Source organism: Camponotus vicinus, unplaced genomic scaffold (assembly GCF_025532165.1).
Source record: "Camponotus vicinus isolate PSW18456_S1 unplaced genomic scaffold, iyCamVici1.0 SCAF_4, whole genome shotgun sequence".
Taxonomy (NCBI): Eukaryota; Metazoa; Arthropoda; class Insecta; order Hymenoptera; family Formicidae; genus Camponotus; species Camponotus vicinus.
This window is the reverse complement of record NW_028141976.1, coordinates 5,693,099-5,719,550: the sequence shown is the minus strand read 5'-3', so window position 1 is coordinate 5,719,550 and position 26,452 is coordinate 5,693,099. Positions and strand designations below refer to the sequence as shown.

The 26,452-nt window shown below is 32.1% G+C and overlaps 2 protein-coding genes and 1 long non-coding RNA gene across 10 annotated transcripts in view; 2 read left to right on the top strand and 1 right to left on the bottom strand.

The window, feature by feature from the left end:
- Window positions 1–111: 111 nt before the first annotated feature.
- Mbc (dedicator of cytokinesis protein myoblast city) lies at window positions 112–14,369 on the bottom strand. Of its 8 annotated transcripts, XM_083098747.1 has the most exons (24): window positions 14,101–14,367; window positions 13,131–13,372; window positions 12,285–13,033; window positions 11,976–12,132; window positions 11,693–11,863; window positions 11,228–11,608; window positions 10,917–11,132; window positions 10,505–10,827; window positions 10,061–10,409; window positions 8,824–8,922; window positions 8,274–8,464; window positions 7,837–8,187; window positions 7,353–7,629; window positions 6,992–7,239; window positions 6,680–6,811; window positions 6,303–6,582; window positions 5,988–6,211; window positions 5,582–5,881; window positions 5,150–5,459; window positions 4,960–5,069; window positions 4,415–4,537; window positions 2,856–3,108; window positions 2,551–2,773; window positions 112–2,475 (listed from the first exon to the last, which is right to left on the bottom strand). In XM_083098747.1, exons 1-24 carry the CDS (start codon window positions 14,141–14,143, stop codon window positions 2,306–2,308), a joined length of 5,922 nt encoding a protein of 1,973 aa, XP_082954873.1. In that variant the 5' UTR covers window positions 14,144–14,367; the 3' UTR covers window positions 112–2,305. The 8 variants fall into 8 exon arrangements, with proteins under 8 accessions (XP_082954873.1, XP_082954870.1, XP_082954872.1 ...); XM_083098744.1 differs by having other exon boundaries at window positions 112–2,773; window positions 14,101–14,366; XM_083098746.1 differs by having other exon boundaries at window positions 112–2,773; window positions 4,415–4,519; window positions 14,101–14,366.
- A 192-nt stretch (window positions 14,370–14,561) lies between these two features.
- Window positions 14,562–17,679, top strand: Csn8 (COP9 signalosome subunit 8). Its single transcript, XM_083098754.1, has 4 exons — window positions 14,562–14,746; window positions 14,916–14,986; window positions 15,870–16,048; window positions 16,700–17,679. The coding sequence occupies exons 1-4, from the start codon at window positions 14,681–14,683 to the stop codon at window positions 16,957–16,959; spliced, it is 576 nt and encodes a 191-aa protein (XP_082954880.1). The 5' UTR covers window positions 14,562–14,680; the 3' UTR covers window positions 16,960–17,679.
- A 667-nt stretch (window positions 17,680–18,346) lies between these two features.
- Window positions 18,347–26,452, top strand: part of LOC145970912 (uncharacterized) — a 32,842-nt gene continuing 24,736 nt past the window's right edge. The window contains exon 1 of the long non-coding RNA XR_014438669.1: window positions 18,347–18,495. This is a non-coding gene — a long non-coding RNA (uncharacterized LOC145970912). The remainder of the gene's footprint in view (window positions 18,496–26,452) is intronic.

Sequence of the window (26,452 nt, the reverse complement as noted above, 5' to 3'; positions counted from 1 at the left end):
ACTATATATGTAGCTTATATTAAAAAATAAGGATTCTTAAATCAAGTGAAATTATTTCATGTTTTATAAAATTGGTTTGTTATGTAGTATGTGTATATATATATATATATATATATATATATATATATATATATATATATATATATATATATTTATTACTTAGCTTTTCTTATATGAGAGAAATGTACCATATAGTGTGTATAGGATTTGCTAATGTGAGTGGCACTTGTTTATAATTAAGATCTTGTCGATGTGTGTGAATATAGTTATATATTAAATAAATATTATTTTGTATGTGTGTGAAAATGATGCAATATATTATATGCAAGAGTAAAAAACCAGAGAAATTATTTCAAATTAAATAACAAGATGTGTGATGTATACATTGGTCCCTAAAAGTAAAAAATATTTAATATAATATGTATATATATCGAAAAACAAATGGCACTACATTAAATTCCTTAATTTTTATGCTCAATATATTGTCATTTTTTTCTATTATATAACAAAGTTAGCGACAAAGCTAAGAACTGTATTCATAAATGCTGTGCTCAAATATATGTATATTTATTTTTTAGAATTTTACTTCATAGCAAATAAACAATAATATAAGAACAATAACTTTGAATACAGATCTTTGCTACATTAATTATCATAAGTAATGAATGATTTATTCACTTATCTTTTAACACATTTTTTTTTATCCACTAAATGCAAATATCAATATATTACAGGATATTATATTCTTTTCTTCAGCATCACATAATTTTCTAAAGCTCTTAATAAATAAAGCACTAATCTCTTTGGTATGAGACTCAAGTGATGATGATAAAAAAACGTAATAAATAGCTTGTATAAACGTTATAAATGGCCTCTTCTAGTGTTATAAGTTTGTAGAATTTGCTATAATTAAAAGGCAATGCAAATCGACACCCTGATTGATTATTAAATCTCTTTATATATATATATATATATATATAAAATTATAGATTATAATTTTCATAATCCATTTAAATTTTTATTCTGATTTTGTGCTCACAATTAGGAAGCAGCTTGTCATATAGTATTAATTATACTCGATCATGTAATTGACATTACAAGTAAATAATTTATTTGGATTATGAAACAAACATGCAACACTATGCAGTTGCTGCATATATACTTATTCTTACGAAATATATTTATATAAACAATGTCTTCTTGTATTAAAAATAAGTTAACACATAAGACTATAGTCTCGTTGTTAACAAGTATGAATGACTTATATAAATACAGTAACTCATATAATTTTTTTTTACCACTAGATCACAATGATTTGGTAAATAATAATTATGTTGCGATTATAAACTATATAACTACTCATAATTATTTCATAAAAATCGGATTTGTAAAATAAGTTAGAATATTATCAAACAGATGTGCAAAAAGTTAATCATTTTTACTATATTTTAATGCATTAATTTTGTATATTATATCATTAGTATAAATTCAAAAATTGCCAGTATAAAATGTAAAAGGTTCCCAAAATTCTCATTACAATTAAAGTTATATATGTGTGTATATGTTTCATATCAAAATCTATAAAAATATGTATTTGTCACAAATATATATGTCCAAAGCTATATGATAATAAAGTTTTAGGTCGAAAAAATGAACATTATTATATTATGCCTTATAATGGATACTACAGCAAGCATGTGAAATGTAATCAAATAATATTCAAATGTTTGAAAAAATATGCTCATATAATGAACAATCGTTCGTTAAAAGCAAACTTTTATCAAAGCAATTTTTATCTTTGTAAGCATAAATTCTCTTTCACCGTTGATAATGTTATAAAAACATTGAATTTCTTGAATAAAGCGCGAGTTAATAAAGTTCTGTATATTATTACTGGATATTAAAATAAAAATAAGGCAAATATATATATGTTAGTTTACGATTTGTCATTATAGTTTTTGTCATGCACTGCAAAATTATAAATGCTATTTTATGAGAAGTCACATTAACTTTTGAATCTTTTTGTCAGTAATATTGTTCATCCTGAGTATATATACGAATGGTGTAACACCTTTTCTACTATTAAAAAGTTCATATGATAATAGCATATATTAAACTCGCTTATCCTAAATCTCGAAAGAAAGGCACAAAGTAATATACTAAAACTCTAAGAGATTGGTAACTCTTCTAAAGATCAACGATACAGAAATAAACGGAAATAACAAGAAATACGTATTATAAAGCATGGATGGACACTTGTTATGCACAACTCTCGGCAAGACAATCTGCAGGATTTGACATTACATTACGCAGTCGACGAATCTTCGACATCTTTGTCATCATTAGAAGCGAGGACAACAATCTTATGCAAATTATTAATCGGTCTTTTCGGTTTCGGTGGAGGCGTCGGCGGTTTATTAGAATGACTATCTAGATCATCATCAGTAGGTGTCGGTAACTTGTTCTTCCACTGCCCTGGAGATTTGTTCAGATTATTCAAAAGACTACTAGCTAGACACTGATTAGAGGAAAGTTCCTCTGGAAGATTACAATAATCGGCCTCGCGCATTTTAATCGGCAGAGGCGGCGGCGGATCATCCTCGGATGCTGTACTGTCGGTCGTGCCAACGCTATCCCTATTTCCTTTTCCCAAATTGCTTGGTTCCAATTCGTTACTAATGTTCCTTAGATAGTGTTGAGACTGTCCAGACCAGCGATTACTCATTCTACGTTCTTTCTCCGCTTCTGATCTCAGAGGTCGTTTTGGTGTAAGCTGTGTAAACAGGCGCGTATACCTCTACTTTAAAATTACAAGAAATAAAAAGACAATGCTCGTATGAAGTCAAACTTGTTACCTCTTGACGTAGTTCAAATACAGGTGTCGAATGTAAATTAGATATCAATGACGTAATGGAACATGTTGAACTGTGAGATATTTCGGTCGTGGTGTACCATTGACTGGTCGGTTGATCGCTTTTCGTCACTGTGGCGGAATCGCTCTTTCGCGAACTTCTACGCTTCGCATCCTTCTTCTTATATGTTCCCGGACTTGGATTTCCCTTTTGCAAAGAGGCCGTTGACAGAATATGCGAACGCATGGAGTTGTTCCTATAAATTAAAAATATTTGCAATTAAAGGCGACGCGATTATCAAAAAGTAAAATCAGAAATAGACAGATAAAAGTAAATCGTATATAGACTAACGATTGAAAGAAGTGTAAGTCATAATTATAAATAGAAATAAAATAAACAGAAATAAAATAGATGAGATTATAATTGAGATAAATGATTAAATACATAAATGATTAAATTTCATGATTGAATAAATTAGTTTATAATTATCAGAAGAATATTTTGCAAGCTGTGTGTATGCTTATATTTTAATCACTTAAGATATCAGATATCTGATAAGAGAAATGTAATAAATGTAATAATCACAATATCACTCGAGCCTTGCAACAATCTATAACAAATGCATATTTTTAATTACCTATCGTAGTTATTGTAGACTTAGGAAGTTTAGTACAGATTGCCAGTTGAAGGAGATATATATTCCAAGGATATGACGATATTATGAGAAATGCAAAACAGAAACATGCAGATGAGAAGCGGAATAAATAGAAATAGAAGATGTGTAAAAATGTTAATTTAAAAAAATCAATACGTTTTTCATATGCGTTTAAGATTATCTTGTTTCATGTAATATATAATTTTTATGACATAAAGAGAAGTATAACTATGTAGCATTAAGAACAGTTTGTTTATTGTCTCGTTATATCTTTTGCATTCTGCAGATAAAGTAATGCAAAATTGTAATCTGTATTTCAAATCTATTATTTTTAAAATATTATTTATAAATGGTTTAAATATTTCTGGTTAATTTTAATGTTTATGGATATGTTACTCATTCTTGAAACGCAAATGTATAAAAAGTAACATAAATTACACAAATTAATGCACATATATATATATAAGGGAAAATATATATTAATTCATATTACCTATATTGTCTAAAAAAATAAAATAACTGGAAAACAAGTGAACTGGAAATAAAAAACAAAGATATATAACAGGAATATTAAGTACGAAGAAAGGATAATATGGTATTATGCGAGAGCTTATCGGGTCCAACAGCGATATTCCTGAAATCATATTGCATACTATTCTATCATGTGCTCTAAAACGGGATTTTACTCTCTTTAGACATATAAATTGTGATTATGATAAATATTAAATAAATTCGCGCATCTATTTTTTTATGTTTTGAATTTTTAATATTTCCTCTATCATAAGAGATCCAAATATCTGATGCTTTTGTATAGAAATGATTAGTATTTATATTAACTCATCTATAGAGAAATGATTCAATTCTTGAGTTAGTGCTGAAGCTAAGTTAAACACTGATATGATTTTACCTTGACAAATTGATGGTTTGAACACCACTGGGGGGTGTGCTGTTGTTAAAATTGAACGATGCAAGAGACTTGAACGTTGCAACTTGGGATCTTGTAAGTGATACCCTGGAGTGAATTATACAGCTGAATGGGATAATTGCACAATATAACTATTTTAAAACTGATACAGGATCAATCATGCTTGCATTTGGACATCTTGTGACGAACATACACACACACACCTATTCACACATACTGATTTTACTTATAACAAATATTGCTTAGAAATATCCATGTATCATCAGATATTTATTTGTTATATAATTTAACACAAATAAAGTTAATATTTAAAATAATTAGATTTAAAATGTAACTTTTTATAAATAGATTAGTAATACGAAATATCGCTTTATTCCAATAATGATGATTATGATATAGCAATAACATGCTATGTAGTAATTATTTCCATATTAGTCACGATAAACTCGTTAGTAAAATAATAAACATGCGTTTATAACTCCTTAATAAAAAATGCTGCTTTTGCGAACATTAACAGAATGACTTACTCTGAATTATTCATATTTGACTCAGACAGGCAGTGATTATCCCCTCTTGAAGTTGGTGGTCTTCGCATAGTTACGGTCTGTGTTAGGCTTTCAATTTGCAAATCGCATGTCTATATATTACATAAAATAAAAAAAATTATAGATTTCGAAAACCTGCATGTATAACTATTGACTTGAATAATTAGATTACCCTCTTTCCATATTTAACTTCTACTTGATTGCGTAGCGACACGAAACATTGTTCTAAACGTTGATGAAACGGTGTCAATTCGGTAGGCGCTCGTGCTTTGTGCAACTGGAGTCCTATACTGAGTAAGGGAATTTGCTCTGCAATAAGTCCTTCTAATTTGAGAAGATCCGAACTCTCTTCTAGATGGTTTTCCTTGTATTCTGCATTGAGAAAAGCCTTTTCATAGTTATCAATACCACCCATAACAGCTGGATCTAATATACCATTCAATTTCATGCTTAAGGGATTTAATGGAAGACTGGGATCGCTCCTGCAATAAGTAGTGAAAAAAATTATTGCAAAAATTCATAAAGTAATGATAAATAAGAGTAATCTAATTACATCCTATATTTTGTTATATTTATTTTAATTATAAAAAGATATTAAACAAACCTATGAGCAATAATGAGATCACGTAGTGCTATATTTGTAGCTTCCATAGTTTCAATCGCATTTCTCAATGGACTGACTAAATATGTCTCGCTAGACGTCACAGGAAACCACCGAAGAATTCCCGGCAACGGATAGCTTGTCACAAGCACTGTTCTTTCTAACCATAACGAAGCAAATTCATTGCTGCTATTAATGCCAGCATTTATTTCTTTTTCCTTATCATTAGCTATCGCAATGATTTCTTTTCTCGGTGCAGGTCTTGAAAATCTAAAGCGTTGTACGTCATTCACACGATGATACCTAAAATATATAGATGATAAAACGTAAAAATAATAATATCTACAAAAATATAATAGTAAAATGTCGCATATGTTGTGTTTAGTTACTTTAATATAATATTGAATACCTTAAAACTGCTTCTGCAGTAACTGGTTTACCACTCAGACGATGCCTCTTTTCATCCATCAATGGCTCTACCTTATTAATTTGTACATATTGGTGATTAGATTCCAACATTTCTATAGTGGGTGGAGATAATTTGTTCATTTGCTCTGCATTTGGTAATTGGTTCAACGTTCTTGAACAAAAATCACTAAGCCGTTCGTATTCTTTTCCTCGATAAACAAATACCTATTATAAATGAATTATTTGATTAAAAGCGAATATAAAATACGATCAAAAATATATTTTATTTGTTAAACGTGTCAAAGTATATTATTACCTTATTTTGAAGGAAAACGGGATGTCCTCTGCCATAATATGCAACTCGAAAATATTCTGGTTCAGGTCTTAATTGTTTCACTATGCAATCATAGAACTTTGCCATACGTCTTAATAATACAGATAGTTGCAAATAATCGAATGTTTCTTCTTCATATTGTGATATTAATTCCTTACAAACAGTAAGAGCACATTCCCACATTCTTCCTTTGTCAAAATAATCGATAATATCATTATACAATGCTTCTTTCAGTTCACGATGTGTTTGGCATATTGGATATCTAGGAAAAAAATAATATATTATTTTAATATTTATTTTATTAACATAAGTTTAATGTATAAAAATATTTCGTTATTTAATTCTAAATATGATGATACCTGTGCGATATCAGCAAAGGTGGTAAAGGTTGGTCACTCCATGCTAATAATTGACTATGAAGCTTCAGAGAATAAGCTGCTTCTGTATAATTATCGCATTCTAAATGTAATTCACATAGTTTGTTCACGTACCTGTAATGAAAAAAAAATTTAATATATTTTAATATTTATTTATTTATTTACATTATATTAAATAAAATTACATTAACATAAAAAATTAGGTTTATTATATAGAATTTAATCAATCTTGAAGTAGACGATTAAAACACTTAAATTTAATTATTAAAATATAGTACATTTTTTTGTATTTACCTAATATACATTTCTTTCCTATTAATCTCAGAATAAAATTCCAATAAATTTACAGTGCAAAGCATACGATGTTCTTGAGATTCTGCGTGAATAATATCTCGATATTGCAATAAGCGTTCCATGAGTTTTGCGATAGTGTCTACGAAACGTAAGCCTTGCTCTCGCATTGTGGAATGTTTTTCGCACAAAGAACCCATAACATGAGTCCAAAGTGCACGAAATTGTTCGTCACCTCTACCTCCTTCTACCTATAAAGAAAATACTTTGTTAAAGTATAATCTTTCATTGATATAATTAATGAAGTAAATTTAAGTTGCGACCACTTTTAATTTCAATATATGAAATGATGTAAAAACTGTACCAAGATATCCAGTTTTGCAATCATCTCATTTTCATATTCTATAAAATTAGCTTTGATATGAGCAGGATCACGTTTGGTATCGCCGTATCCTTCCACTATTCGTGAACTGTAATATTCACATTGCATCATATCGAAGAAGATAGGTATTGTAGCTTTTCTTAATTCAGTTTCAGGTATTAATGCCATTTCAAGGATTGCGCCGACTAAAGCAGGCACAAATAGTATTTTGTGTTGTCCCAAATTGAACCACATTGATCGGATTTCAAATGCAGTTTCTCTGTAATGTATCACACAAAGAAAATGTGATATTATTATTTTCATTTTATCAATTTACCATACTTAATAAAAATATTTTATACATAAAATGTGTTATGCAACTAAGATTCATATATTTATTTAAATCGCATTTCTATTTAAGTTTATAATTTTCTATGATAGTGATTTGAAACGGTTGTATAATTATTAGATTTTATAAGAAACGTACCTACGCATGTCGTTATAACGCGCAATAATACGATTTCGTTTTGCTGGTGTGAATGTTTCCAACTGTAGGGCAGGTTGAGTTAAAAATGCAATAGCACAATGAAAGAAATTTGACCATGCTTGATGCTCAAATTCGGTAAAAAAATAATCTCTAATTGTGCCTGAGAAATATCGTAATGATTTTAGAATAACACTATTTTGAAGCATAATCATTTCACACCAGTCTCCCGCAAACACATTTCTAGAAACTAAATCTTTGAAAACTAATAATATCTCCATAAGAAAATCGAGTAAATCAATTCTTGTTCCAAAATGATTGATGTACACTTCATAATGATGTTGTGTCATTTGTCTGAAAAAGATGACAGAAATAAGCATAGAGATCTCTTCTTATTCTTCAATAATTTTTTTACAATTATTTTAAGATCTTAAAAATACCTGAATATCGCTAACATGACTGAAACTAAATTTCCAACTAAAGGATTTTCCCTATCCATTGATATAACAGTTTGTATAATAGTGCGTAATGCAGTTAACATTATCTCCTTAACATCTGAAACTGTACTACCTATATCTTTTCTAAAAGTCAGTTCCAGAATGTCAGACAATATCTTGACACATAATTCCACCTATAGGAACATAAAGACAGATTTAGCAAGTATTTAGTAAGATTGCTTGAATGTATCTATTTCTATAAAATATAAAAATTAGTAGAAAAATATATAAATCCACATGTCTAAATTAGTGAATTATAATATGATATACACTCTCTGCAATCTATACATTCACACACAAAAATAATTCGCATAACGCGAATCATCGATCCTAAATTATAAAATATAATACAACACACAGGCATAAATGCAAAGTTCTGTGTAAAACAAATTATCTTAAAATATACCATGTAACGCCATGAAAAACGTTATTTATTTGCGTAGAAGATTTCCGTAGATTGCGTAGAGAATTTCCTGCATTTATCAAAAATTACCTCTTCAGAATAGCCGCGATGTTGGTTGAGCCGATGCCGATTTTCGCCGAGCAGCCTGGCTACCTTCGCCACGCTCTTTCCAGGCGTACTCGATAGCCCCTTTAAACGCCATTAACCAAAACCAAACCGTATACAAAAAAATGAAATAACCCTTGTTAGTTGAAAAAAAATACCATTTTCTAAAGACATATACATTTCTGAAAATTCCCGACACCAATGTGAATTTAGAACTGCATGCAGTAAAGATGCAGTTTCTCACTAAGAAGTATACTAATAATAGAAAATTTAGTGTGATATACTAATAATAGATAAAAGTATGTACAATATAGAGAAAAGAAAAAGAAAATTTTCATTTAATGATTATAATTTTTTTTTTCACAGTCACGAGTGTTTGAGATATTTTCATACTATAAGTTAATGAACTACATAAATCATAAAACATTTCAAAATTTATATTGTAACAAAAGAAAAACAAAGTAATAAATCGAAGAAGATATCACACAAATTAAATAATTTTATATGTAAATGCTTATTATATAAAATGCAGAATAAACATTACGCAATAACATATCACTGGACAAACACATGCGACATTCGGAATTTTATTAATTCAATACAATGAATATATTTACTCTTACATGCTCTACTGAAAGAGTAAGTAAAAAGGATGTCTCTTTCAATTATATTTTCAAATAACAACAATTTTCATTTATTATTATACATATTCTGAAAAATTATTGCTAAATAATATTATTTCTTTTTTAAAAAAATTTCTTTCTTATTTCTTTTATAAAAAATAATATACAAATAATATTAATACAAATAATAATGTGGAAAATTGATTAAAAGTTTAGTAATAAAATTTATAACAAACAAGCTATGATTTAAAAAATAAAAAATGAAAAGACATCCTCTGTAAAAAAAGGAGTTTGATAAGATTCATGTAGAAAGATGCGTGGCGAAAGGATCGCAGGCTGTACGGAAAGCACGAATGATATTTATCATATACGACACGATATTAAATGCAAGTAAAAATTTATAAGTTTAATCAGATTTAGTTATATGCAAATGTATATAGTTAGAATTCTGTGAAAAGTGTCGCGAGATTATATAAATGATGAATTTATATTATTTCTTGTGAAATATAGATAAGTGTAATGTATACATTCCATTTGCTTAAATTGTAGATTATAGGAAATTATAGCATTAGGAAACAGCACATTTTATGACATCTTACCTCCTCTTTGGCTTCCAATAAGTCTCTCACAAGTATAGTAATTCTTGGCAATAAAATCGCTCTACACTCCACATTTAAAAAAAGTGGACTATGAACAATATCATTGACTGTCATCATTTTCTGCTTAGTTAATCTACCTGTTGGTAGAGTCACAAGTAAATCTGTTAGAATTGTACTCAATTGCTTGCCGCTGTAGACCCTTAATAAATGAGGTATTGTTGTAGGCAGATACTTGAGACAAGCTCCTTGAACCAACAAAGTCCCATCAGTTTCATAACTCATGAGATTAACAATGGATTGTAATAGATCTGTTAATGTTTGTGAGAATTCTTCTTCATCTTGATTTAATCTTTGAAAGAAAATTACAATATTTATTAAAAATCATGTATATACTTCTCTTTTAAAGAATAAATATATATGTGTGTAATAATAAATGAAATATACTCAGTAAATAAAAGACGAGATTCAACAATAAACCTCATGCAGTATTGCAGACTTTTCATTGTTTTAAGCAATAAATCACGTTCTTGACCATCGTTGTTGCCGACGTTATCTATACGCTTGCGCAATACTGCAATTAATTTTTTATATGCAAGAGTTGCAGAGAAACTTTCAGAAATGTATAAATCTAATACTGGTTGAAAGTGCTGATACTTTCTATCGGACACAAGCCCAATAATATATAAAAGGCACTCAAAGACCATATCATCATAGACATCACTGTCCGAATTACTCATTAAAATGTTAAATAAAGCATCCAAAACATCCTGTAAAAAATGATGCTGCTCAATAAAATTATTCTCATACAAATATAATTTTACTATACATGTAATTTCCCTCGAATATTTTATTTTACCTGCAGAAACTTCACTATTTCCTCCCCATCAACCTTCATTAAAGCAGCTAAAGATTCTTTTAAGCCAGTATTGTGTGATGCCCAATTAAGTAAACCTAATAAATCTACATTCTGGGTTAATTTAGTTGAGCAAATATTGGTTGCTATCAAAAAACTATCTTTGCTGCTTAATGTTAATGATCCTAAACTTGGCTTCTTCTCTATGTTTAATTCAGCCTAAATCACACACAAAAAAGAGAAGATAAAAAAAGTTGAAATATTTAAAAATATATGAAATTTCCTTTATCTCTTTAATAAACAAATAGACGTACCAATTCTCCGCGTGTTGATGGCAATTTAAAGTAAGATATATCACTTTCCTCATACTTTTTTTGCTCTAATTTGTAAACCAACAATTCATGTTGTATGTCTTGCAGAGTTGTACCATTACGTTGCATTAATCGAACATAACTTAAAGCAAATGGTTTCTCAGATTTATCTTTCGCTTCGTTAGAACTGCGATGCTTGAATGTAAACTTTAAATGAGCCTGCTTGAATTCTTCTATAGGTATGGCAATCTTGAATGTTTCGCACCATCTAGGCTTGTCTTCATGATAATAAATAACACTACGATACTCATCAATAAGAGACGCGCCGCCACCTAATGTCATGACTCCAGGAATTGCTATACCATGTTCATTACATACTTTAACCTGTTAAAAATCATATACATTTAATCTATTTTTGTAGGAATATTTTTATCAATTTTTATCTTCTATTTAAATTCTTATACTAACCGTTACTTCCACATTTTTATCTGTAGATTTTGAACCTTTACTAAATTCGCCACTAATTAAAGTCAAATATAGGTCGTTGCGTACGTCACCCGGCAAAATAACTTCCGGAAATCCCATTTTACGTGCAATTGCAACATTACCGAGGACTAGATGTGGATTTTCGTCACGTACCTATACAAATGCTCAAAATTAGAGATATAATTTTTGTTTATATAAAGCACAATACAATCGTTTAGAAAAAATTTACAATTGTATAGAAAAATTATTTTATTTCACAACTCACTTGCTTTGGATCGCCTCTTAACAATTTTAAACTCGTCCATAATCCTTGTCCACCTGTGATATTGGTAATATTGCCATTGATATGTTTCTGGATATTTGCTTCTTTCTGTGCAATAATTCTACGTAATATTCCATCAAGACTATCTTTCTCACAACATCTGAAGCAAAGAATAAAGAAACCAACAAAACGATTCTGCCTTAACTCTCTTTCAAGTATTATTAATTAATTAATACTTTTCTTTGAGAGTTTAATCATAAATTTCACAATATTAGGTGCCATAAAACCAAGATACCTTAAATATGTACTTACTGTATAAAAGGTATAAAATGATGTTGTTCAACATCTCCCTCGAGTTTGCCAGTAATAAATAAAGTGATATCCATCGCGGCTACACCGAATGGTCTTCTCATATTTTCCGTACTTTTGGATTTGTTCTGATTATTTTGTGCAACGCTCGAGCGTCGGTGGTCCGGTTCTTTGGCTTCCATACCGCCCACTCTAATTACATAACAGGCTAAATAAACTTTGTCCCTTGTCAAATCTCTGGAACCAAGATCCGTGAACAATACTCTAAGATTGTGCAACTGATCGATGTCTCTTGCAAGTCCCTCTTTGCTCCATGATACCACGTAATTCTCCGTGATAGCTTTCATCTCCCTACCATCGTATAAAGTCAATAGTAGCTCTACATCCTCTGCCATTTTACACACAAAATTTCTCACACTGACAAAGAAGATATGTGAATATACAGGTACTTGTGGCTTATGGGACTTTTTTTTGGTGTCATTGGACGCCTTCCTTATCCTTTCTGCAGCAGTCTCATGATGATAATATAATTGGATAGTGCTCGTTTCTTCGGGATTTAAAACGTTTCCATGCTCGTCTCGAACCACCATGTCCAAACCCAACAGTTGATTTCCAGTATCTATCCTTGCCGTTGCTAATCTTTTCATATCTTTCAATTCGTCTACTGTTAAAGTACCACTCAAAATCTTGCTTCTGTATCCTATTGCATCCAAAATTTGTTGCTGCATTGTCCTGAAGTGCTCGGAGTGTGTCTATATATGAACAAAAAATTATATAAAGTTATATTTATACATGTTTAGAGAGATAAATTTAAGTTATATATATATATAATAAAAAACATATACATACCATATATAAATATTTCCAATGATGCCCCCATTCTCTTAAAACATTAGTGATTTCATGTACTAAGTTATCCGTATACGTTGATTTCTGTAAGATATGTATATAGGACTTTGGAAAAATTCCACATGTGCCTTTAAACTTGCTGCGGCCATAGTACCAATCTCCACACTCCTCAGTTATCTGTACAACCTCTCCGACTATTAGACGTATTGTGTACGGGTTTGAATGCGCAAAACTATGGATGGCTAAAGTGAAATTAAAATATATCTCATTTTGGTATTGTAATATTTCTTCGAGACTGCATAATATTTTTGTATATTCTCTATCTAGATAAAAAATTATATCTTCAATTTATATTAATTTTGGAATTATAATTGTTTTTTTAATTTCGTATTAATGTCCATTAATAAATTTTGACTAATTATCTGCTCAATTTTATGTAATAATTTAAAAATATTTTTAAAATGTACAAATATATTTTATATGCATATAAAAAACGTATATATAAAAACAAAAATGTACAATGCATGAATATTCTTTCTTTATAAATAATCAACATAGACCAATATATGTGTAATAAAATATTTACATAATAGCATTAATATTAATATATAAAATAATATTATTCCCCCATATTTATGACAATAAAATGATTTTCAATCAGTTCTAAATTCAACATGACTACGGTATGTATGTAATGAAACAATACATCCATTTATATTAGTTGATTAACGTAATGTATCATAAATATTGAATACACGAATATTTATAATTATATACGAAATGTCACATGTCATAAAATACATCAAAGATTCAGTATACACGACAGAGGTAGCAAAGGGTGAAGTGCCCACGAATGTCAGACGCGATGTAACGAATATTTTATCTGAACTCTCGGGGGCACCTCCCAGGATGTTGGAATATTTCGCAGCGCAGAGGGTTATTAATCTTACGCACAAACCGTATTTCTCACCTACTCCTAACTGCTCATTAATCCGCTTCCATGTCATTGTCATTTTATTCCGGTACTCTTAGCACTTCTAAGATATTTACATTAGTTACATCTCGCGACTCGCATCTCGCCAGGGCGAATAAAATATATTGCCGTTTTATCTTGGCATCTATTACTATAATGCCTCCGAAACAGGATGCTACACTTCTCTACTATGTATATTACCACAGCGATGTGAGAACGGATGGAAAAGAGACGAGACTAGAGGGAACAAACATGTCACGAAATGCATAAAAATTGACGTAAGCACAGAGAGGAAAACGCGAGTGAGGAATGTTCGCACTCTGGGCTCCCATTTAAATAAGCGTATCGATAAAGAGGATATTTGCGGATAAATATTGTCGATAACAAGATTTCGAATCTTCCTGAGATAAGCTGTAATCTGTAATATCGATGCTACCGAACGCGACATCGCGCGACATCAGCTGATTTCGCTCTGTCCATCTCGCGTTGCACTCGCGGTTGATTTTTCTCGTGGTCGGCGTATTTTTGAGATCTCGTGTCGTTAATTATCGTTGAAATAATAGACAAAACTGCCGTCATGGTGCCCAATTGTACGGCTGAGCTCAACAGATTGATGAACGAGCTAGAAATCAGCGAATTGGAGGTGAGTTTCAAAACTGTGCGAAAAGGCGCTTTTACAGGTTATATCGTCTATTTGTGTTCAATCTTCTTGCGTACTTGCATTCGGCGATGAAGCATGTTTTGGGTGAGATATTGTTTTATAATTGAGGAGACGAACGTGGAAAGTAATTTCAATTAATCGCTCGTTTCAGCCCACGACTGGTGTTCTAACTGCACAAGCTTACATGCGATTGCTGGCTGTCTATCTCCATCAGAATGATCTGTGAGTAGAAAAGCACACACATTCAATTAGTTTCTCATGAGGGATATTGTATCTTTTACTTATCTTAACAATTTTTTCTATTACTGCTTTATTAATAACAGTTAAATAGGATTTGCTTTTAATTTATGTGCTTGAATTAGCATAAGTGTGATGATATATTCAATGTATATTTTAATATTATGTAAAGTTCCTTTGTATCGCAATATTGAATATGTGAGTTATAATTTAATCAGATACAATACCATGAAAAACAGTTGAAATAATGATTAAGCATGTTTTTAAATTTATATGTTGTCTTAAGTTGTCAGGTGATTGAATCATTCATTGCATCAACTTTACCATTATCACTAAGTATTTGATTGCACAAAATTATTGCTATAATATTTCTTTATATTATGTCTTTTATTTTTTGACATACTTTTAGAAGCTTTTGCTTCTTATTCGCACCTTACTTTCTTGGGGTACATTTTATAAAATGAGTATTCATGTTTTATTCACATCTATATCTGCCAACAAGATAATAAGAATATTTTTTCATTTATTGTTGTATGGGTTTTAAGATCCATTAAATCTATCTGTGATGACACCATTTGTTGTCCTCCTTTGCATTGTGCTTTTTATAATCCTTTATGGTCTATCGGTCTAAAGTCGCCTTGTTTCTCCTGGCGTTAAAATTTGTACCACGTAGAGAAGTATTTTGCGTCAATAACATGAGCGTGTCACATAAAATATTTCGCAAAGTCGCCTGCAGCGATCTGCTAAAATCGGCTATTTACGATCTATTTTATTTTTGTACGTCATACATCACGCATGAGAGAGTGTATCGAGTCTGTTTATCGATCGACCTGTGATTTTGTTTATTTGAATGAAACGACAATGACAGATGCAACGCAAAGTTCCTCTGGCAACGAATCCCCTCGGATATAAAAGCCGCCCATGAAGACCTCAGACGGATATGGATTGTAGGACAACGCATGTGGCAACGCAATTGGCCCGCAGTGCATGTGGCCCTCAATGTGGAATGGAGCGAAGATGTCAAAGATATTATGACAGCTCTAAAAGGTAAGTTAAATATATTTTAAAATAATAAGATTAATAAAGTAACGAAATTCCATAATAAAATAATAATTAGAATTAGATGACAAGATACCTGGAATTAAATTATTTCTTTCCTGTATGCCACTGTTAGAATTTATAATGTATTTTTAATATATAATGTCACGACAGAAACCTGAAAAAAATACAATCATCATGATTATTCATCCACAGAGATTATCCATTACAATAATAATAATAATAATGCAAAATTCGTATTAATCAGAAATCATTATCTTCTAAATAATTAAAATCTTAAATCTCTTATTGCAGTTATTATTTAGTAAGTATATGCATTAAAAAATATATATTTGATATTTTAATAAATTTGATCTCTTTATCTCTTTACGTTTTATGTTGTTTTTTTTCTTTATTTAGCGCCCTACATCTGTAGAGGTAAAGACTAAATATGTACTTTATTATAATTAACGACAATCAATTGTTATTAAACCCACCGTCTATACATAATTATCACTTACAACGCCAATCGATAATCGATTAGTCGAGCGGCATCTGCACAGCCATTGGTGTTCTTTATTCAAATTTCTTGCTCTGTGTTAAACAAGAAGATTTCTTGTTGCGCTAACGGAATTCCCGATTCACCTCCGATTTTTGCAGACAACGTTCGAGAACGAGTGATGAGGCTGATATCAAAGGCGTACTCCTCGTTGAACCTGACGACTATGGCGACGATGAGCGGGATGTCGTTGGATGAGGCACGACAAGCCGCTATTGACAGGGGTTGGAGCGTCGACGGTACCATAGTGCAACCGTGCAAGCAAATCGACGAGGAACAGTACAGTCAATCGGACAAGATCTGTTTAACGGAGGAGCAACTGGAGAAACTCACACAATTTGTGTCCTTTTTGGAAAATTGAGGGATCTTCATCTATTCTTCCTTGACTTCATCTCGTGTGAACTCGAATCGTCGCGCGATCTCGATGACGGACTCGAACCTCCTTTCGCAATCTCGCCTCGTAACTCTATTATATAAAGGAGGAAGTGCGCGCCGAAGGTAACATCATCGATGTTCGTGCTCGTAAAATAAGCATACCTTACGATAGACAGAGAGGGAGAGGGAGTAGTGACAGAGATAGAGACAGAAAGCAGCTACCCACGCGATTTGTCCGTTCAATCGGAAGGATAATTCAATGAAGCTCCTCGCAAGCGTGGAATCAACAACTATATTAATCGATAATCAGCTGTGCGTGCGCGAGAGGGCGGACTGGCATTTGCAGAACGGTATCCTCCGACAGGAGCCTCTTTTCCTCTCGTCTCCTCTTCCCTGTCGTCCTCCTAACTCGCCTACCTGATGTGGATCCCCTGAAAATACACACCGTTCGCATCGCTGTAATTATCAAAGTGGTTCGCCGCAGTAAGAATCGGGCAGGTAGCCGTTAACGTTCCTCACGACGACGACGAAGACGACGTGCCTCTACCTAGCTTAAACACGTGCGTGGCACGCGAACTATTCTCACGCGTGATTCCTCGTGGTACCTTCGAATCGAGAAGAAGAAACGGAAGGAGAAATAAAAAGACTGGAACTGTTTCAAACGGCGTGCATTGCTAGATTTTGATAAAGTGTGTTATAACAGCAAGTGAGTGTTTTAATATTTGTTTTTCTTCTTCACTGAACTATTCCCCATTCACCATTATCCTCGCAATATTTCCCCTGATATCAGTATATGAGTTTCAGTCATTTACAGCGAAAATACATTCTAAGATATTACGATCTCGCAATTAATCTCCATTTTTTGTTATTCTCTTTAATTTAAAAAAAATTAAATTAATTCATTTATTTTTATGGGTTTATTTTTATTTAAAAATAAATTTTGACAGTATGTTCACGAATTATAACGACGTTAAAAAATAATTATATAATATTTAATTAATATATATATTATAGATATAATATTTAATTAATATATAGTATAGTTTTTTTTAGAAATAATTTTTACTGAAATTTTGACTAATTTAAATTTCAGTTTTAATGATATCTTTCGTCTTTTAAATTTAAAACTAAAAGAAAACAAAGGATTAGTAAGGCTCAATAGAGATATTAGAAAGACAAACTCAATCAAGATAAAATCAATGAAATCGTTTTGATAAAATCGGCTTAAGTCACCGGCAATCGAAGAGTTATCAAATTTTATCTCACGCGTAATTTTGAAAACCGCGGTTAATTAAATTCGCGCAGGACACTTGATACTTCAATTCTCGTAGAAATTCGATATCTCGAACGGCGTAACGCGAACGTCACCACGTTTGGCGCGGAAAAGCCGAAGAGCAAAATTCGCGCTATTTATTCGCGCTTATTTATTTACAATAATATGATGAGTTGCACCATGCAAATTGCGAATTCTCGTTCGGAAAAATCGGCGGGGATGTGCGGACAGGTTTACGGACGTACAAAGGTAAGTAACATAACTATACGTTTCAAGGGGAGCGAATTCTCTACGAAATCAATTCCTCGGACCGGACCGGTCGACATTGTTATGCCACCGATTACGCAATTTCGCGGGTATTCTTAACGAAACCTAGGGCAGGTAGCTCGCGGTCTCTCGTCGGGCACCGATACTCCGATATTCTTGCTCTTTTTTGGGGGGCCCCACCACCATTATAGAAAGTTGTTGCACCAGTATCGCTAGTTCTACACGCGTCTCGTCTACATCTCTCTACAAGGTGCTGAAAAGCTACATATATGTTGTCGGGATCGAGATGATTTGTATATCTATGTATTATAATATATACATGTATATTATATATATATATATATATATATATATATATATATATATATATATATATATTTACACACATATATATTTATGCATAAATGCATTATGCTGTAAATTAAAAGCCAGTAATGATTAAAATATTAATACGGGATTCCTGTTTGAAATAAACACATATATGTATGTAGATATTTATACATATATGTATATAGCTATTATATTTAAACATTTAAATTTATGTCCTCTCTTGAGAATAACTTTGTAGCGAAACTTTTGAGATACTATAAATTCGCGAATGCGATTGATTTCGAATAACTTTTTTTGCATTTTTAATAAGAAGCAATAAATTAACTACTTGTAATTTAATTAGTTGAGAATTCGTTTCACGTTGATTATGCAAACTTTGAGACTGTGTCAAGGATAAAAGAAAATAAAATAAATATAAAAGCACTTCACAGATAAGTTTGAAAAAGAATCTTTTTTTATTTATAAACGATTAAAAATAACTAATTTTTTTTTATTAACGCAAATAGATAACAAATTTTTCTTTAACGTTGATACATGTAATATATTTAATATATTTAATATTTATGTAATACATGTAATATTTAATATATTTAATATTTATGTAATATATGTAACATATTTAATATTTTGTCTAAACATAATGTTTTTGCGTGTGTAATCATAAAAATATTTAATATTGACAATTAAAGTACAAATTTAATATTAATGTGAAGAAACTTTAATTAATCAACAATTTTATAAAAAAATATTTTACATAAAATTTCTTATATAGAAAACTTTTACTAAAATAATAAAAAATTAATGATTAACGGCCTCTTGTTTGCTAGCATTTATTTATGATTGTTCATGCTTAATCTTTAAATTAGCGTGAATAAAAAGAAATTTTATTCTTATAACACATGAAAAATATTAAATAATATTGTGTATCATATAATGTATGATTATTAGATATACATAAATTTTGTTCAATAAAATAATATTGAATACAACAAATATATAAGCGATGAATACTAAACGAATTTGATAGAGATCTTTGATAAAGAGAAGTTGGTTCAAAAGATCATAAGAGTGAAGTTGATACGTGTAGCTTTTCAGCAACCTCTGCATAGCGTGCCTTCGTCCGATTCTCACACCTGTGGTCTCGGCTTCGAGCAAGCGTTCGAGAAACGTGAGAATCGCCACGGAAATCTACCGCGTTCGTTTCTGCTCGCGAACGATTGTTTCGATCTCCGCGGTTCGCGGCGCGATGCATTATTCGATCCGACCGCGCGTGGATCGCGGATATTTCGTGAGGAATATGCATGCTAACGAGAGAAGTTGAAACTCGCTCTCGTCGCCGTTCGTTGGATCTCTTCTATTATGCGGGATAGAATGCATATCATACTCTGTACACTCCAGAGTCACGAGGTGAAAGCCTTTGTAGTGCTGCCTCTTTTCTGTAGAACAGATTGAAATATATGTGTTTTTATCGAGTGCTTTTTATCGAATTTCTTAAGTCGACTCTAGAGAAATCGAACGAGCAATCACGAGCAAATATCAATATTAATGTGAGGAAACTTTAATTAATTAATAATTTTATAAAACAATATTTTACATGAAATTTTTTTATACAGGAAACTATTTTACTAAAATAATAAAAAATTGATGATTAACGGCCTCTTGTTTGTTAACATTTATTTATGATTATTCATGCTGGCTCGCTTAATCTCTAACTTAGCGTGAATAAAAAGAAATCATATTCTTATAAAACGTGGGAAATATTAAATAATATTGTGTATTATATGGTATGACTTGTTATAGATATATATAAACTTTTTTTAACAAAATAATATTGAATACAACAAATATATAAGCGAGTACATATTACATATAACATTTAATATTTATATATATATATATATATATATATATATATATATATATATATATATATATACGCGGAAAATAATTATGATATTAATAAATCGATTGTATTAATATAATATTAATATTTGATTGTGCATGATTAAGGATAATAATTATTGCGATAATATGATATATGAGAAAATTAATTATTAATTCTTTGATATCGAATGTAAAAATCTTTATTTATTTTTTGAAAAATGCCACATTTATCAGATCGGTTAATGATTAATATAATATTAATATTTGATTGTGCATGATTAAGGATAATAATTATCGCGATAATATAATATAATATATCAGAAAATTAATTATTAATTCTTTGATATTGAATGTAAAAATCCTTATTTATTTTTTGAAAAATGCCACATTTGTCAGGTCAGTCAATGATTATTGATTTTATCTCTAGATATTATATTCCTACAAAATCATATGGAATCATTCACCCACATTACATTTTATTACTATCGAAAAATCTATATTAATAATGAGGTTTTTTATCTTTTACAATTTTACAGATTTTATTACGACGTCATAAAGAATTAAAATCCAATTAAATGGATTCTTCTCATATTTTAAATAATTTTAGATTTTATTATAGGCAATAATCCAATTTTAAACATTCTCACAAGCAAATGATTTTCTATAATTCATCCATCTCGATATTGAGATTAGATTTCTTAATCCAAGGCTTCTTTTCGCGCCGAGCGCATCCGGGAAGTCGTTAAAATACGATCGGCCGATATATCCTGGTTAAATCATCCCAACGTAAGCTAATTTTCGCCCGTTAATTCCGACGTGTGAGAATGCTCGTAGAAAAGCGTCCAACCTATCGAACACATGCGGAAAAGGAAGGCAATGTTCCCACGCGCTCTCGTACATATGTACGACGAGGCCTATCCTAGACGCGCTGTTCCGTATCGGGAATATATCGGCGCCAATAATAATCGGTAACGAAAAAGCCGCTCTCGCGAGATCAGCGGGGGGTTGCAAACGGCCCCGGGATGTAGCCCCAGACAAGGCCCCGTCGATGATGGGGTCCGACCCCCGGACCCGTTGTATCTGTACTTGTAGAACGCGCAGAACACGGGACTCGTTTCCACGAGCTCCTCTCGCGCGCCTTTTCAACGCCGTTCGTTGAATAATGCAGATTCATCCGGCGAGATGATTGCATCGCGATATCGCATCGCGCCGGCCGATTCTCTCTTTTTTTTTATTATTATTATTCTATGCCGAGGCGGTGCGGCGGACGACGAGGAGAGAAAACGATCACGAACAACGCGCTCCTCGGGACGTTACCTGGTGGTGGATGCCTCGTGTTCGCGCCTCGCTCGTGGATTGTCGAACGTTTCGCGGCTCTCTATCGGTCTTCGTTAACCTTTCGATGAAATCACGCTCGCGCCAGGTTCGGGAGACTTTGTTTTGGCCGCGCCGACTGATTGAGTTGCATTCTCGATTTAACGAAATAACAGAAGAGGCAGATGGCCTCTAAACAACAATGCATGCCACGATTCTAAGCCATTAATTGTCACGCATATCTAAGTCCGGATATTTTAAGACTATTAAAAAAAATTATCTCAATGTTTGACGTACAAGTAACACAAATAAAGATATAATGAACGTAAAATTAAGTATGACAGTCCTGTACTAAAGTATTAAAGATAAATTAAATCCGTTAAGCACATATGAGTAAACGAAAACGTGATCGGAATTTTTTTTTCAAATTAGAAGAGGCCACACATGCTGCAGAAACATAGAAAGAATCATAAGTAATTACTTTGATATTTTGTGAAAGAGATGTATGGAATTAACGTAATGTACAGCTTTTATACTGAATTTCTTCGACATGGAGAATGAAATTACAACCTCGGTGATTTACGAGAATGTAATTTATTTGCCCTACGGCAATGTAATCGAAGTAACTATCAAGCAGCGAAAGAACACACTGAATCTTCATCGTGAGTCGCCGCGAATACAGACATTAGCGGGTGGATCTTCTTGCATCCGTTCGATCGTCCATCATCGATAATATCGTAGCATATAATAGGGTAAACAACCCTATTTCAATAATTGTACATCCTCAATCAATCGGAATATTTAAATTCAACAGCGGATTCATACGCAATCTGGCCTAAAAAAATTACAAAGATTATATAAATTAATCAGATATAATACATATACAAGATCAAAAGAAATTATTAAAAATATAGCGTTATAAAATAAATAAATAAATAAAATTATTTGAAAGAATTACACTAAAAAAGATTTAAAAAATCTAATTAAGTAGTACACCTCAACTATATCAGATGCTATTGAATCAATAAGAAGCTAAAAAGGAATATATAAAATTAAACTTTCCGAATGAAATTTGCGAATAGCGCCTCTCCCAGTAAGAGTACCCTAGTTTGAGACGAAATTTATTGGTATCGGCCTCAAATTCAGAAATCTTATTCTCCAGATCCCATGTGATTATCTCGGCGCAACGCGACGCGGAGTATTAACGAAGACAAGCGAGCATCGTTTGCAACATTAAACGAAGCGAAGGTGAGAGGCGAGAGGGAAGAGCCAAGCCGGGTTACCTCAGCTGACCTCCCCTCGTAAGAGTACGCGCCGGTGACTCGCGTCTTCTTTCCCGAGCTCGCTCGCGCTCGCTTGCGATGACCTTTGCGCGTCGCGGAAAACGCCGATGCTCTCCGCGCGAGCGAGCGGCACGAATCGAACGAACGCGCGATTTCGTAAGTCCCCATCGCGCACACGGCTGCGACGGAAGAGCCGTCGGGGTGAGACGTCGAGGACGAGGAGTGGATGATGATAATGATGAAGAGAAGACGAAGTGGAAGGCCGCGGCGAGCCTTCGACGAGGATTTCCCTTCGCCAGCCTGCCTTCCCCTCGTCCTCCTCCTCCTCCTCCTCCTCTTCCTCGGTGACCTCTCGGATCGACTCGGGGGTGCGGGTGGATTTCACGGGGCGCGTTTTCGAGAATTAAAGGCGATGGTGTTTGCGAACAGCGGTTCGTTTGACACGTGCGGAGAAAAGGGCGCCCAGGTTTCAGAGTGACCTTTTCTTCTTGATACCATTACTGGGTATTTTTATCGCGGGACGCCACTTGCACTTGCCTCTAAATGATGTGATCGATAAGAATCTGCGTCGCATTATCCGCGCGCGATGCGGATTTTTCACCTAATCGGAGAACGCGAGCCGCGAGGCTACGCCGAGGCATCCAATCACGGCGTGTCTGTCGTCGGTCGCGTTTTAGATTGGCAGCTTCGATGAAGATCCTGGCTGTTAGAAGCTATAAGAAACATTAAGCCGGAGGGAATTATATAAGTTATGCAATTTCAGACATTGCTCGTTCTTTTTTTACTTCTACATTTATCCTAAGCGTAGGAATCATCCGAAGTTTTAAATGAAAACGCAGTATGACGTTTATAGTTAGCTTGGTGTTCTTGTTTCATTGATTTTTACTTATTGTTAAATGTCTCGAGATTTTGCATGATGGAAACATCCGAATAGTGCATGTTTCAACTGTGAGAGATTTATATTCGACGTAGATATATTATTATTATTGTTTTCAATTTTAAAGAGAATAAGAATAAAGTATTGCTACTGATATGTATACCTAATTCATATTCATAAGAAGAAGAATGCTTACGTAATGTAATTATTCTATCAAGGAATTTTATTTAATTGTTTCATTTTTATATACAACTTATGATGTTTTTAAATTTACCTGAAACGATTTATTTTAATTTACGAAATTAAAGATATTGTATTCAAAATTAATTAAAAATGAAGATTATGCAATTAAAACATTCCATTTACAATACCTTCGTAATTGTCGATGGAGCATAATAGAAATGCAATCACAATCTCACACTCTCTCTTTGTCATCGTAATTCAAAACAGACATGCTACATCTTCTCGGGTTTAGTTATCCCACCTCCTCGTTGCGAAATCAAGCAATCCACTTTATAAGAGTTTGCATTCTGATGATAATTTTGAGGATCCTCCTTCTTTAATCGATGATGTCATTTTTTTTTGTTAGGTTCCAACCGAATCGTGTCATTTCCTCCCTATCGATCTGATAGATTTTGGATCATCAGAATCTTCTCTTATTAAAGAAAATTGTATCAATTATTTGTCATTGTTTAACACTCGAATTTATTAGTCATCACTCGCAAAGATCTGAGTATCTTAGATTTATTTTCATGAAATAATTTCTTAATTTTAGAATAAAAATAATTAATAAAGCTACACATATATTCTTGAAATCATAATTATAATTCGTAAGAAAATGTATCAAGATAATATAAATATGATATATTAAAAAGTATTATTAATAATTTTTCTTACTTATACATTGTTAATAGAATCAAAAATAAAACAATTTATATTTAATTCATATTAAGTTTTGCAGAGATCTGACATGAGAGTATTCTCCTTTGCATCGTAATTTTAATGAAATGATTAAAAAAGCAATATAAAATTCTATAATTTTTCTAAAAGTAGCATAAAACTTAATTTTACCAAATCATGTGTGTTTTTATTTTTTTTTTATCAATTGCCAATATCTGTACATTAACATCATATGTAACAAGACGTATGATTAACGTCATATGTAACAAGATATATGATAGAATGTAACGTAATTTATTTAAACCAACAAACTGAAGGCGGAACAAATTAAAAATTAAATTAATGCCCCAAACGACAGATTCTTTCTCACATATATTTTTAAATGTTTTTTCACAAAATACCTCTTTTATTCGGGCAATTTATTTTACATATCCGGTAGCCACGAAAAAGCGAATGTCGCTGCTTGTGTGCTTAGGAAATTTATACATTTATTTTATATGCGAGATCAGATAAAATTTTAATTAAAATTCACCATGTATATAACTTGAATTTACATAGAGAAATTTACTAAACATTCAAAATTTTATATGAAATAAAACACATAACGATATCTTTAAAGTTTGCTTGCGAAAATTAGACATTCTTAAACGCGACTTCCTTATTATTTGCAAATAAGCGTAGATACAAGTTGCGACGTGCCGCGTCTACCTGCCAAAGGTAGACAGTAAGGAGACTCCGTCTCCACCAATAATCGAAAGCGTATGGGGGAGTTCGAGCCCGAGACGAATCGATGATCCCCTCGTTGTTCGATCGCGCATACGTTCCGCGTGCACGGGATGCAATTGTGCAAAGGTAACGATCGGTTTTCTTTTCTCCGATGGTATGCCGTGCACACAGAGAAGGCGCATTCTGAGCGCACCCACCGGAGTACCATCGACCAGCATCGGCCAGCTCGAACGGGGACAAAGCCGCGATCTACAGGGTGTCCCACCACTGTGTACCGGATACGTGCTTTCAGTTACAAGTAGAAAAAAATGACAGTTGTTTATAATTTTGAGAGGGCCGACAATACATTGCATAATTATAATCTTGTTAAATAGCCTTTAACGAGCTTTGAATTAAATTATATGGATGACTTATTTTTTATTAACTAAATTGACAATAAAAAAAGCGACAATCCCTTTGATAAATGCATAAGCTGTTGATGCACTTTGAAAAGCTCTGACTCGCGCGATTGGATCTAAAAAAATTGCAATTTTAATCGAATATTTTTAACTTTTTTTATTTTTAAATTTTTAAAACGATATCGTGATACCATGACGTCGCAATTTATTGCGAAATATGTGATCGA